The following is a 15,162-nucleotide window of genomic DNA, read 5'->3' on the forward strand; positions in this document are numbered from 1 at the left end:
TACAGTGTGTATGTATATTTCGAAAGTTGTAGCACTCCCACGATTTCAAGCCATGAGCCACCACTGCAAAACACATACCTTAGAACTTCAAAATTTCCCAACTTTAGTTGGTTCTGCATTTGTTACGTGTTTGCCATGCCATATATGTACTTTCTTTGGTTAGGTAATCCTCATGATGGAGGTACAGTATTAGAACTGTTGGAATTAGTTTCAGCCACACAGCCATGATGTTTATACATATCAATCAAAATGTGGCTACAGAGTATATAATGCTTGATATATTTTATCAATCATGAATAATTATTTGGGTGGCTGATCCCTTAATTTTAATTATTTCTTGTTTCGTATCATTAAACTCATAAGATTATAAGTAGGAATTATGACATATTTGTATTGGTGATAATTATCTTTCTGATATTAGGGAGGATGTGTTGATACTATAAACCAAAGTTTGGCTTGTCTTTTCATGGCATTAGGACCACAGGATGTGTCTAAAATGTTGATATGGGCACCATCTCCCTACACGTAAGAATTTTTTTTTTTAATCTAAGTGATATTGAAATCATCTTCAGTCAGACATTTTAATTATTTGTATACATTGAGTTCAGAGTTTTGTTAATTGATGCTTCTTGCTCAGTTTTCTTTATTAGTTACAGTAAAGCCTGAAAACAAGGAGATTGAGCTAATAACTCATTTAATATGGCCTGTTTAGCAGTGTGTGTGTGTGTGTGTGTGTGTAGACACACACACACACACACACACACACACACACACACACACTTTAGAATTGAATATTTTTTGAATGGGGGGGGGGGGGGAGCTAGCCTTGTTGGCCATTGTACCCATTCTCCAATCAACAGATAGCAGGTTTGAATCATGACTAGTTTGTTGATTGTCTTTAGGTAAGAGATGAATTTCATAGCCCATTGTGAGACTACTGCCCTGCTTATTGGAGGCTTGAAAAATATATTTATATATTATTTTTATTATAATATAAGACCAAGTTTAGGTATACAACAGTATAGGAAGCTTATTCCTAAACCTACAATTCATGTTAACTAAAGCCATTACCTCCATCACTAGTTCGGTTCTTTCCCATAACAGCTGAGTTTGCCCAAGGTAATTGAAATACTGTTTTTAATGCTGCACTTACTGATCACCTTATTAGGATCTATATCTCTAAATCATGTCATTTTGATTTACATATTTATAGAATCCATGTTTTGTGACATCACTAAAATGCGTCACAAATGGTGGTTTGCGATAGTCATTTGTTCAAAGATTTTCATTATCGGAATCTTTAAGAAATGATGAAATGACTTTTGTTGTCAGAAAGGATTACAATCGTGTGTTGATACTGTGGGTGAAAATGGCAAGACAAGCTTTGAATCATATGCCAGGGAGACAAAAACGGGCCTTCAGAACTATTACTTCTAATGAAATATCTGTTGAGAGTCAAATATAGTTGGAAAAGAAATTGGCTTGTGTATCTTGAGATCCTTCTGCTGCCAGTTGGTGATAGTGATCATGCTGTACTGACCTGGAATGCAACTATGTATATATAGACCATTCAGAAGAAGTTATGTGATTAATTACAAAGCAAGAAATTGAGTAGCCGAGGAGAATACTAAGTTTGAGCCTGTGATGGTATCAGCTGCTAGATGGGAAGGATATTGGCAGTGCATGGGATGTATTTAAAAAAAAAAAAATGCATCAGTGATGCAATATTGAAATGTATCCCTATAGTTCAAAGAATAAAGAGGATATGGATGTGTTAAGCTGGAGAATCTTAAGAAAAAGGTGTAAACGGAATGCAGTACATCAGTTAGGCACAAGCCAGAAGTGTTACAAGTATTGTACAGAAAGCTAAGTGCAGGTATGAAGATATTTTTCAACTAAATGCTAAAAGCTATCAACTTAGTGTAAGCAACATGGTGCTGAATGTTACCTCTATTCTGGAAGAAGAAACTCAAAAAGGAGGGGGAGGTACCAGACGCTGTTGAATAAACTGGATAAGAATTTGGCAATAGGGTCTGAATTGGATATCGGCATTAGATGCTTAAAAGAGTGTTCAAATGATCTGGCTGTATGAATGTAGTCTTAGGTGTAGAAAGAATGTATGATAATCACCATTGCACAAGGTTGCTGCAAAGCCTGATGTGCTTAACTATCAGTATCTGGAGTAGTTGTGAATATTCTGAAAAAGTGGATAAGAGCTCACATACAGAAAGCAAAGGACAGAGAATCTATACTTTGCAACAAACAGCATGGGTTCACTAAGGCAAGGTCATGTTTGAGTAATAACTTGCTCACATTTTATCAGAGCACTACAAATTGCAAAACCCTTCTTGTCATTCCAAAATTTTACTCCCTAAGAACCCCAATATTTTTAAGATGATATATATATATATATATATATATATATATATATATATATCAACAGTAGTTCTACTAAATAATCATTAGTGCTGTATTGGTTGAAGTTTTTTTATAAAGAATATTCTATTTTGTTCAGTCTGCAGCTACTCTCCATGGGTGACCATATTTGTTGAGCCCTGCATTTTATTTTGTTATGTTATGGTGGTTGAGTTAGACGAAGGGAATGAGTACATCATGATACTTTTAGACATTGCTAAGGCTTTTGACAATACAGCCTGGAAGGATGTAAGTTGGAGGAATTAGGATTGGATTACAAACTATTAATATGAATAAGAGAATGGCTGACAGATATTAAAAACGTTACTCAAACGTGACCTTCCCTTAGTGAACCCATGCTGTTTGTGGCAAAGTATAGATTCTCTGTCCTGGATTGAGTATGCAAAACTTAAGGTGACCAGTGGTATACTCTGTTATAAAGTCTTTATATTAATGACATTAGAAGAATTGACAGAAGACATACAACTATTTTTTTTTTTTTGCTGAGGATTCAAAGATAGGCAGGGTAATCAAGAATGCAGCTGCTGTACATAATGATTTAAATAGGCTTGAATTGTTGATACATGAACATGGGTATTGGTTTGATGTTTGTAAATGCAAAGTTGCACACTTTGCTATATTGACATATCCACTAGTTTATTGGTAGTTTTAATTTTTCAGGAAATGACAACATATACCAGAATATTAATTATAAAAAAAAACTTGAATACTTTCCTGTATTTTGGCAGTGTTACAGTGCCATTCTCAGGGAACACAAAAAGGCAATGATACATGCATGTAGGCACTAATACTGAGCAAATGAGATTGAATAAAGGCAACAGAATTCGTGTCTAGAATTCTAAACAGTGCCCCTCTAGTGGGGTAAATTGGGTTGTATTGGCCGTTGGGCTGAAGTTCTTAAAATGTATGCTTCTCAGATTTGGGGCAGTCTTATGCACCCAAATTTGTTGAGGTTTGGAAAGTTTATCAAAACTGAGACAGATTTGATGAATAGTCTTTCATAGAATTGCTGTGGTGTAATGGTGGCCTTCTTCAACTTATCCTATAGTGGGTGTCCAAAGCATGATCAGCAAGTCTGAGTGGCTGTGTTGGTGGAACCGGATATAGTCCTTGTGGTCGGATATCCTGATATTGGCTGTAGTAGAACAGTTTACAACTGCAAGAAGCCTGGTATACTCCTGGTAGGTCTAGAGCATGTGGCTGGTCTTTGGTGGAGTAGATAAGAGATGCCAATTTTTTATGTGGTTTGTAACTCGTAAGGTCAATATTTCTTGAGGATTTTAATTTTTCAGATGTGCCCTGGTTATATGGATTGATGATAGATTTTGAGTAATCTCCATTTTGAAGAGGTGGGGGTTGCTGTTACATAGTTTTATTATTTTTGGAATTTTTGAGGATTGTAGCCATTGACTAAGAAAGTGTTAAGGGTATGGTTAAGTGTAGTAGTTAAGGTTCTGTTATCTGAACAGATTAATTTCGCCCTGTTATATAGGATTTTTCAGCTCATCAGTTAATGCCTTTTATTCCCAAAAAAGGAGTAGGTGAGGCTATTTTAGCCCTATCTAACTTTTGGAGCCTGATAGGGCAGTTCAATCTCCAATGGTACCCAATCACAGATAGCTGGCCAAAGGCTATCACTAATAAAGTGGCACGCAATGAAGAGACGGCCACGGTCAATTTTCTTGAGTTTATGGGATGAAAACCAGAGTTTCTGGGAGAAAAAATCCACTTTTCAAAAACATGGGTTTTTGAAAAAAAACAAAAAAAAACCACTGTCTGGCTTGTAAAATTTTCCTTCCTAAATGAAACAGCCTTGGTTCATGGTGAACTGAAATAGGGCCAAGATATCGGGAAGAAATATGACTTGGATGAGGTCTTAGATATGGAGTAGACATCAAACTGAACATTATGTCAGTGTGTTCGAATGTGAAGTTTCTATACTGTCTTTAAAGTGGGCTCAGTTTTTTGTATGTGAAGGTGTTACCAGTATGTTGTGTGAGCACTTTGGCTAATTTGTATGAGGGCGAATCAGTGCCATCCACAATGGGACGTAAGGGGACAGTCTCTTGATGGATTTTTGGTAGTCTATATATCTGAGGAAAAGGGAGCCTATGAAGTGTTGTGATTCGTGTGCTGATGGGATCATAGTCTATAGGGAGGTAGGTAGAAGGATCTAGTAGTGAAGAGGCAACTTACCTGAATAATCTGATTGGTTTAAAACCACAGTGGCATTTCCCTTATCTGCTTAGGTAACTATTATTTTGTTGTTGCTTTTTATCTCTTGCAGAGCCTCAAATTCTTTTTTTGATAGGTTACTTTTTGGTGGTTTAGCTTGGGTGAGAACAGGTTACATTCAATGTGGTGATGTGGTCTTGAAAGGCTTTGGATACTGCATTCAACTTGTATCATTATTTCGTCCAGGAATTTTCTTAGGTGATATTGCAAAAGTTATGGCCACGTGCAAGTGTGCTAATTGCTTCAGGCTTAGGGTAATCCAAAATAAAAAATAAAACCATGTGACAGCAACCCCCCCCCCCCCCCCCCAAAAAAAGCAGAGATCCTAAAAATGAAAAGTCCTAAGGAAGTATGACCTTACAACCAGTTACAGACCACATAAAAAAATTGGCATCTCTTATCTGCTCCACCAGACCAGCTACATACCCTAAACCTACCAGGTCCCTTGCAGTTGTAAACTGTCCTACTACAGCCAATACAGGATATCCTAACACAAGGACTATATCTGGTTCCACCAATATACAATTGAGGACTTGCTGACCATGCTTTGGACACCAACTATAGGATATGCTTGAAGAATGCCACTCTATTACACTACAGCAAATACAAGCATGAAGGACTATTCATCGAATCTGCTTGAAAAACTTTCCAAACATCAACCAATTTGGGTGTATAAGACTGCTCCAAATCTGAGAAGCATACATTTTAAGAACTTCAGCCCAATTTAGTCCACAAGGTAGCACTGTTTAGGACTAGGCCCGACTTCTGTTGCCTTTATTTAGCCTCATTTGCTCAGTGTTGGTGCCTGCATGCACATCTTTATTGTGATCCCTGATGATGGCAATGTAACATTGCCAATATATAGGAAGGTATTAATTCAAGTTTTTTATAATTAATGTTCTAGTATACATTTTCATTTCCTGAAAAATTAAAAGCCATGTACAGTTGACCCTTGAAGAGCGCATGTTTGAACTGTGCTGTATCCGCTTATACATGGTTTTCTATGAATAAAGATATTGGAAATTTTTTTGAGATTTGTGACAGTTTGAAAATACTCAGACAAACTGCTTAGCTTAGAAATATCGAGAAAAGTTAGGTATGTCATGAATGCATAAAATATATGTAGATACTAGCCTATTTCATCATTTACTACCATAAAGTGCACACAAATCTATTATAAAAAGTTAAAATTTATCAAAACTTACACACACACACAAACACTTACAGATGGTACATGGTCATTTGCAGTCAAGAAATATGTAGACAAATGTAAAAATGCAGTATTAAATCGTAATTTCATAAAATAAATTTTATACTGATTCATTAGTGTATAGGCTAGGCTACCATTACAACAAACATTATCAGTGCATGAATCGTTATACCTGTAAATAAATATGAATAATTTCTTTTTCACGTTATCTTTTTATTTTTGGAGTGTAGTGTAATGCATATAACATGTACAGTGTTTTGTATCATAAGACAATATTGATGTAGGTAGACATATGATTCATCTTGTAAACAGACTACGTATCTATAAATACAGTACAGTATTCTCAATGTTTTTTCACTTCCTTATGATTTTGTTTATTTCGATTACCTTTCACTATTAGCTTTGAATTAGACTAATGTTCTCCATATCAGGTTACTAACCTGGTAATGGATATTTGGAACTAGCCTTCTTCCAAATTTAAACCCTAGGAGGAATAGGATATGTTGAAGAAGAAAGAGTAGATTTCAGAGGGGACATAGATATAGGCCAGAAATGGAAAGACTCAATAGCCCTGAAGTATGTAATAGCAAAGAAGAGGATAGATCCAGCTAGGGGACCATGGGAGTGCCATTTCTGTTACAATCAAGATTGTTGGGCCACGAATTCTCATTTAATATGTTCGGAGCACTCCACCATCTCTGGTGGCTTCCCTATCTGCCACCCAGGGGATGTGCTCCTAGAGGTTACAGGGTTCCCTGAAAGATGATTTTTTTTAATGACATTTTCTTTTCTCTAGCCTACTTTATTGTAAGAATATAGGATATGATGCATACATACATACATACCATACAAAATATGCGTTAATCGACTGTTTATGTTATCGGTAAGGCTTCTGGTCAACAGTAGCCTATTAGTAGTTAAAAGTTATACTCACATTTTCGAACAATGTGGGGGGGGGGATCGGCTTTATTCAAGGGTCAGCTGTGTAACCAATGTATAAGCTTATCTACAAGAATTACAATGGTTTATTATATTAGCAGTATTATGCTGGAAGACTCCAATCAGGCTAGGATTCTTAGTTTTAGTAAATATGAACTTGAAATTTAAGGACCAGTATAGGCAATAAAGAAATACTTAAAAAATATGTTGAGCAACAATTTCCTGCAGAACAGGCAAGTTTTAGAAAAGGACATGGAACCAGAAATTTAATTTCTAATATCTAAGGCACTTGGGTGAAAAGGCTCGAAAATTTAATATTCCCTTGTATTTGTGCTTTGTTGATTACTGTCAGGTGGGAGGACCTGTAGAAAATACCAAGTAAAATGGGCATCCCAGAACACTTGATACAACTTTTAAAACAATTTGCTGACAGGCTGTTGTGAAGATGGATGCAAAAACATCAGTGGTTCAATAGCAAGAAAGGTGAGAGACAAGGATGCATATTCTGCCCTGATTTATACAATCGTTATGGAGAATACATTACGAGAAAGGCACTTAACAGACACAACAGTGGTTTCTCAGTTGGTGGAAAAAGTTAAATAATCTTGGGTATGCTGACAATACCATTCTTATTGCCAGCAGCAAAGGAGAACTAGAGTCTCTCATTAAAAGAGTTGAATAAGAAAGCCTGAAATATGGTTTTTAAGAATTAATCATGATAAAACAAAATAAATAAATGAAAATGACAATTTTGCTGACAACATCGACTTCTAGAAGGTGGATGAATTCATTTACCTTCGAACTCTAATAAGTACCATGAGTAGATATCAACCAGAAATTAAAAGAATTATCATGGTAGGGTCAACAATGGTGCAGTTGTAGAAAATATGGAAAGACAAACATTTCTATCACCACTAATCAAGACTGGTCAATAGCTTGGTGTTTTCGATTTTCATTTATGGAGCTGAATCTTGGACACTCAGCAAGAAAGATATGGTCAAGATAAACAGCTTCAAGATGTGGTGCTGCTGGAGAAGGATGTTGAGAGAATTCTCAAATATTTTGGACACATTTCAAGACATGAAAATGACAACCTGGAAAAACTTATTGTCCAGGGTAAAGCAGAAGGACAAAAAAAAAAAAAAAAAAAAAAAGATGGCCAAGATGGTTGGATCAGATTGAAAAGATTAGACTTACTTTGGAGTTGGCCCTGCTGCAGCAAAAGACAAAAAAATGGAGAGACATTGTGGCTAGGGTCATGAGGAGAATAGCAAAGATTGCAAATACTACTCAGAGGATAACTGGAATGCTAAAACAAACATTGACATGCATTCAAGAAGTGATTTTTGCTTCTTTACAAGGTTGATATGATCTCATGGGCGATTATAAAGCAGATCTTGTCTAGTTTCTGAAGTGGTGCAGATACAGTGGAAAGGGGGAAAAGCTGAGCGTTTAAGATGATACTGCGACAGTGGAATGTAGATTATGAGAACAGATCAAGAATTTGTAGAGTGTAGATGTTAGCAAACAGGAGAAGAGAAAAGAGGGGATATGATAGATACACAAACAGCTACAAACTTCAGAAATAACCATGGAAGTTGAGATTGAATGCAATCAAAAAGGGGGTGAAAGCTAGATTTTAGTGGTACTTGATTGGAGCAGTCAGTACAGTTAGTGTGATTGAATTCAAGAAAAAGGTACGATAGCTGGTGAGTGATGTGGCATCCTCTTGCTGAGGGGATGCCACATCACTGTTATTATGAAGGTCTCTCATAATAATAAATCTACAAATAGATGTGTGTGCTTTGGGATTTCATGAACAGTTCAACATCTTCTTAAAAAAAAGAGCTTTAACGATTCAGTATAATTTTTCGAATTGGCAAATGGCCTATTTCTGCTTAAAAATGGAAAAAGTGATGCTAGTGAATCTGTTTAAAAAAAAAACTTAAAAACTTCAAGAATTTGAATATGAAATTTTGCATCATTCATCAAGCTAAAATAATGTGTGATTTGATATTGCATGCTTATTTAATATCATAATCAGTTGTGTAAGACATTTTCAGTGAGGACAAATACTGTGAGATTGCAGAGCATATGTTCATAACAATATATATATATTGTGAAGGAGGAACAGAAGCTGCAAGAAATCAAAAGTTTTCTAACATTGATGTTAGAATTAAGTGCTCAAAGACTTCAGAGAAGTCACCCTTGTGTATTATCCTGAGAATCTGATGTATTTCTTTCTGTTGGAATGTTGTCTAGCTCATTATCTTGAATACTTCTGACAGAATTGTCTAGCTACATTCTTAATATGCTCGTGTATTTGTTTTTTAGTTATCCCATTCATAATCATTTCACTAAAAGTCATCATTTCTCAGTAATACGTTTTATAAGAATTAAATTAATTTCTTTTATTCTGAGAATTTTGAGCAAGATAAATTCATTGCATTATATTTAACAAGAAATTACATTGTTTTAATCCTTAGCCACGAGTAAGCAAATAGAGATTATGCACTAAGTATCTTCATTATGAGAATGGTCACTACCTAGACTGGTTTCAACCTCAATTGAGGTTTTATCAGTGGGAGGAGCTAGACATCAGGAAGATGTTAAAAGAAGGTGCATAATTTCCATATATAAGTTGTAAATCTTCATTATGAGAATGGTCACTACCTAGACTGAGGTTTTATCAGTGGGAGGAGCTAGACATCAGGAAGATGTTAAAAGAAGGTGCATAATTTCCATATATAAGTTGTAAAATAGTATATCACCACATTATTAAGATACTCTGGATTAGAGTTGTTGAAAGTCTTATTTTACTTGGTTATAAAGTATAATGACATTATACAAGAAATTCTCATTGTAATCGTTCCCAAGTTTAAGCAAACAAAGTTTGCACATATACAGAAGTAGTATAAGATATATATTTAAAAAAAAAAAAGTTTGGCTCTGTGGAAGTGGCATTTTCTTTAAATACACTAGACTGCCTGAAGGAAGAGCATCGCAAGTTCAATTCTAGTCACTGACTAGAACTTTTAAAAGTCTAGTAAAAACTAAGCCTTTTTTTTTTGTTGGCTGAGTGGTTATCGTATCTGCTCTCTACCCAAAAGGCTGGGTTCGAATCCCACCGTGGGCTGGATGTTTGTGATTGTCAGTGAAAATAGTAGTGGTGGTGGTCAGCGGTGGATGGTGTTGGTGGAGACAGAGAGTTGTAGAGTAGGAGCCCTCCCTTGAGGTGTTACATAATAATAAAAGTATGTTCACAAGTGAATACTTATGGATTCTAAGGCAAGTGCTGTGAAGTCAACAGCCTCTATATACAAGTAGACTCATTGTGAAGATACTTCGCTCACAAATGTTGTTTGCTGACACTCGACTTGCTATCTAGATAATTTTTTGAAGATTAGCAAATTAATTTGGAAATTAAAAACAGATTAAACAAAACTGGTATAGTGATGAGCTGGACAGATAAACTTATATTGAATAATTTTGTTCTACTAGTGTAGTTGTATTCACATCAGTTGCAGTATCCCATAATGAGAAAATGTTATGGTAAATGCCACTATCCAGTCAGGAAGATACTTCACAATTTTTTTTTTTTTTTGCTTAGACTTGAATAATGGATAGAAAAAAAAAAATCTTTAGTACAGGAAAACCTTGCTTAATCCATGATAAACAAGAATAATTATAATTCATCCATCAGTTAACGTAAATTTGAAAAAAAAATAAGCTATATTAGATGATAAAATCATCAAAGTTGATAAAAAAAATAATTGCTTAAATTTTTATTTAATGTCTAAACATTTAATTGAGCTATTTTTTTGCAAAAAAATTAAGTAAAGATGTTTGAATAGTGCTCAACTTGCAATAGCTAGCAATCACTTTACCTCGATCGTGAGTTTCACTTACTGGCTATAAAACAAAATAGGATTCTTATCCATTTAATAGCTCAAGTTCTTTTGCAGTTAACTTCTTAGTCCTAACATTCTCTTCTTGTTCGTGCTCCTTATCTTCTTCATATGCCCACTGTTCTTCTAGTTTAAGGAGATCATTAATGACTTCAAGCTTTTTCTCTAATATAATTACTTCTCTTTTTTTATTACTGCTGCTTTATTTATCAGTCTTTCTCTTTTCCATATCACGGGTCGAAGCAAAATGAAGGAAAAGTAATTGAGCAAGAGAACATAATTTGCACGTGTTGCGATGAGAGATTGGAGTTAACTGCCACGTGTCACTACATTGCCAAGTGCTGCTGCTTGCTGCAGATTGGTGACAAAAAATTTTGCATAACATAAAAAATTCGCATTAAATGATTAATCACTTAAAGCAGGAAATAGTATCATTTCACTTAATTGCGCTATCTGATTATCACACATCAAATTCGCGTTAAGTGAGGTTTTTCTTGATTTAATATATGATGTACTTTTTTTTTTTTTTTAATTACTAGTATAGTATATAGAAAATATGGCTTCTGCATTGATTTAACTTGGGTATCTTCCTGAGTCTGGCTCCTACCTTAAGGTTGAAACTAGCCCGGGTAGTAGTCCTTTGCATTATGGAATACTGAGGCAATTATGAGATCAGAAGCCTCTCTCTGCAAGTAGACTAGTTGTGAAGATGTGTAAACTTTGTTTACTCTTAGGCAAAAGATTTAAACAAGACTTTCTTGTCACTTACAATACATTTGCTAACCTAATACAGCAGTAAAACTTACTACACATATTCTGTTTGATATTCCAAGCCCACTGTTCATGATTGGCATCAGTAATTTTTCCCTACATTTTTCAAAAGCTGTTGAAATACTTGACTGGCCATCATCCATTCAGTTTAACTCTAAACTTGCAATACAATTTTTTTTTTTTAATTGTTCTATGTTTTCAGAAAAAATGAAGTTGATTCACATCTGTTCTGTATTTTGTACCCAAGTATATAAGTGTATTGATTTGGAATTGCACTTAAAATTCCTAAATGCAGAAGTCCAGAAATCAGACCTACTCACAAACTAGCAGTTTTATTGATTTGGAATTGCACTTAAAATTCCTAAATGCAGAAGTCCAGAAATCAGACCTACTCACAAACTAGCAGTTTTAAAAATACATCAGTTCTTTTGGATTATCATTCTTAGAATTAAGTTTGTTCTTCCAGTGCATCATTTTCTGCTGTATCCTCAGCATCTGTGTACAGCTCATAGTATTACAAGTCTGCTTTGGGTTTTTTCTTTTAATATATTTTTTCAATGTCAAAGTATAAGTGGAAAGAAAATATTGAGTCTTTTAGGCAGTTGGAATGCAAAGATTTATCTGCATATAGTGAAAAGCCTACCCTGGAGAGCAGCATCTCTAATCATACTCCAACATAGACATATGAATACATATACATATGAATGTTTTGCAAAGTTTAATACATCACTAGGCAGTATAACTCCACATCATTAAGTTGCATTGCCTTACAGCATGTTAGAGTTTAAGTGTGGAACAAAATTTCTTACCATATAAATGTTACTTGTAAGAATAGTTGGTAGAATAAAAGATAGCAATTTCATTGTCAGTGAATACTAATTTTTTTGCTTAATTAATATGTATTCTCTTTTTAGTGTAAATAATAAATTTTGCTTTTGTAGGCAAGAATTCCTACGCCTCATTAAAGAATTTATACAAAAAAGAAATTTCAAGATTGATTGTGTGTACCCAACAAATGGCAGTGGATCCATAAAAGCTATGCTGACCAATATTGGAACTGGTTTCACAAATTTTTCAAGACGTACCTTTTGATATAAATAAAACTTTTAACCTCATTTATCTGTCTATTATTCATTATTATTGAAATTTCAAATTACACATCAAATTTCATTAAGTCGTTAAAGAACATTTTTTCTCTTTACAAGAAGTGATTCTGAATGAGAGCCACTAAAGCTCAGTTGCATAAGCCAAGCCCTTTGCTTGGAAAGACTTTGCTTTGAATCCCATCTAGGATGCAATGAACCTTTATTATTATGTGACACTCCCAGGGCTTTCAGGGGCAGTAGAACACGCAGTTTACAGATAGGTTTCATAAGCTGGATGAATGCTTATGTGTGTTCCCAAAGAAGGTTACATTCTTTGGGAAAAGAAAATCATCATGTCTCTTAGCATGCAGCAATTTTCCAAAATTTCTATAAAATGCTGCACTCCACAGTAACCATTTATTCCTCTATAATTAATGTTAGCCCTCATACATCTAACTAGGATGGCAGTGGCACAAACTACATGAATTACTCCAATTCATATTTTATACTTATAGTGTTCATAACTATCAAGTGTGTTTAATATTGATTTTTGTTTGAAGGTAAACCAATGCATTCTAACTTAAAGCAACCATGTATATATAGCTGCTGTTCAAGACCAAGTAAACTCACTGCAGTTAGTGATCACTATTTGTGTCCAAATTGAATCATCTCAAGTTAAACAATGAGATGATTCATTTTTATACATACGAGGGTTGATTGAAAAGTTTGGTAAAAAAATAAGTTACACTTTTTTTTGGAAAAAATCACCTCTATTTCTCAACACAGTCTCCATCGAGGTCTACACATTTGGTCAAGTGAGTTTCAAATTTTTTCATCCCATCTAAAAAATAGGATTTGTCAAATAATGCAAAATAATCATTGACAGATGACACATCCTCGTTTGAAGAAAAATTTTTTCCACCAAGCCAGCATAATAAGTCGCATGGGGCCAAGTCCAAAGAATATGGTGGAAGTGAAACCAATTCGAACCTCAATTCGTGCAATTTTACCATTGTGACGGCCGGTGATGAAAGAGCACTTTTTTGTGTGCCAATTTTGGCTGTTTTTTTTTTTTTCTCTCTTCAGTTCTTCTTTTAAATGGTTCAACAATGATGCATAATAGCCTCCTGTTATTGTCTTACCCTTTTACAAATTTTATTTCATAATTCCTTAGGAATCCCAAAAGAAAGAAAAAAAAAGTGGCCATCACCTTCCCAGCTGACGAAACGGTCTTTTCTTTTTTCGGTGCTCTTTCACTGGGCATTGTTCACTGTTTTGGCTGCTGCTTGGACTCAGGTATGTAGTGGTGGATCCAAGTTTTGTCTATAATCATGAATCAACACCAAAAATCCTATGAATTGCGATAAATATTGCCAAACACTGTGTTGAAATGTCTTTTCGCATGCATTTTTGATGAACAGTCAACAATCTTGGCACCCATCGCTCACACAGCTTTTTCATGCAGGATATTATACACCCATTTAGTTGAGATGCCTACAGTCTCGGCGTTCTTCCATAAAGATACCATGGGTTTTGTCAATAATTTCCTTCGTACCGAACTCAGTCAGGCGTCCGGAGTGCGTTTTCATCTTCGATGGACTTGCAACACATTTAAACTCATTTATCCAAAAATAAATAGTCTTTAATGCTGGTGCAGAGTCCCCGATGAATTGCATCTAACTTGGCTTTGATCTGCACGGCTGCCCACTTCTTCAAATAAGTGTTTTATCACTGCATGAAATTCGTTTTTCTCCATTTTTATGAAAAATATGCGAATATAGTCGTTTTAAATGTTTGCCAAACGTGAGCGACGTGTCACATGTGGCTAAATTTTGCCAGGGGGTCATGAAAAAGATGATAGGTGCCAAAACTGGTATGAATGAACGAATTGTGTCACCATCTATTGGAAATTTACCAAACTTTTCAACCAACTCTTGTATAGATTGATGTAGAGAGTTTTTTTTTATTATTTTTTTTTTTATAGTCTATATAGCTTATTCTATATTAATAATGCCCTTAGTTGGAAAAAGTTGGGTTTGAATCCCTTTATTAAGAACATGAGTTACCCAATCTTGTATGAGTCGGCAGGATTATGTTGTTTCAGCCATAATTCCAAAACAGCTTATCTTTCTTTTCTTTATTCCTAAACATTTTAATTTTTGTAAAAGAGAAAAACATATTTATACACAAGCACACAAAATACAACAGTGGTGCTAAATTCAATAATTGTTATATAAATCTTCTAATTATCATGCCATAAAGGATGATTTTTAGTCACATAAATACACTATTTCTCTATCCTGTAAAAATAATTTTCTCTTTGTTGTCAAACCTAACAGTAAAAAAATCAGTTACAGTTGAAGACCCAAATGTAATCATGGGGAAGATTTCCAATGAGCAGAAGCTGTAGGAAATAGAGGCAGAGCATGAGAAGTTGTCTTGATGAGTTTAGAGTTGAGTTGTATGTAGTGTTATGTTTGTATATGAATACAGGAAGCTGAAGCATTTCCCATGGCAAATGCCTATAGAAGAGAGAATGTAGCAACAGTGAGTCTGTGGGAAAGCAGCTCAAGGAAGT

At 34.8% G+C, this 15,162-nt stretch overlaps 1 protein-coding gene across 1 annotated transcript in view; it reads left to right on the forward strand.

The window, feature by feature from the left end:
- Positions 1 to 12,614, forward strand: part of Rtc1 (RNA terminal phosphate cyclase 1) — a 142,486-nt gene extending 129,872 nt beyond the window's left edge. The window contains exons 6-7 of the mRNA XM_090410288.1: positions 422 to 525; positions 12,441 to 12,614. Coding sequence (XP_090266414.1) covers positions 422 to 525; positions 12,441 to 12,591 — 255 coding nt within the window. The 3' untranslated portion in view covers positions 12,592 to 12,614. The remainder of the gene's footprint in view (positions 1 to 421; positions 526 to 12,440) is intronic.
- Positions 12,615 to 15,162: the final 2,548 nt, after the last annotated feature.

The sequence above is a fragment of the Typopeltis vanoorti genome, chromosome 20 (assembly GCF_054136105.1).
Source record: "Typopeltis vanoorti isolate ZY-2024b chromosome 20, IOZ_Tvanoo_1.0, whole genome shotgun sequence".
Lineage (NCBI taxonomy): Eukaryota > Metazoa > Arthropoda > Arachnida > Uropygi > Thelyphonidae > Typopeltis > Typopeltis vanoorti.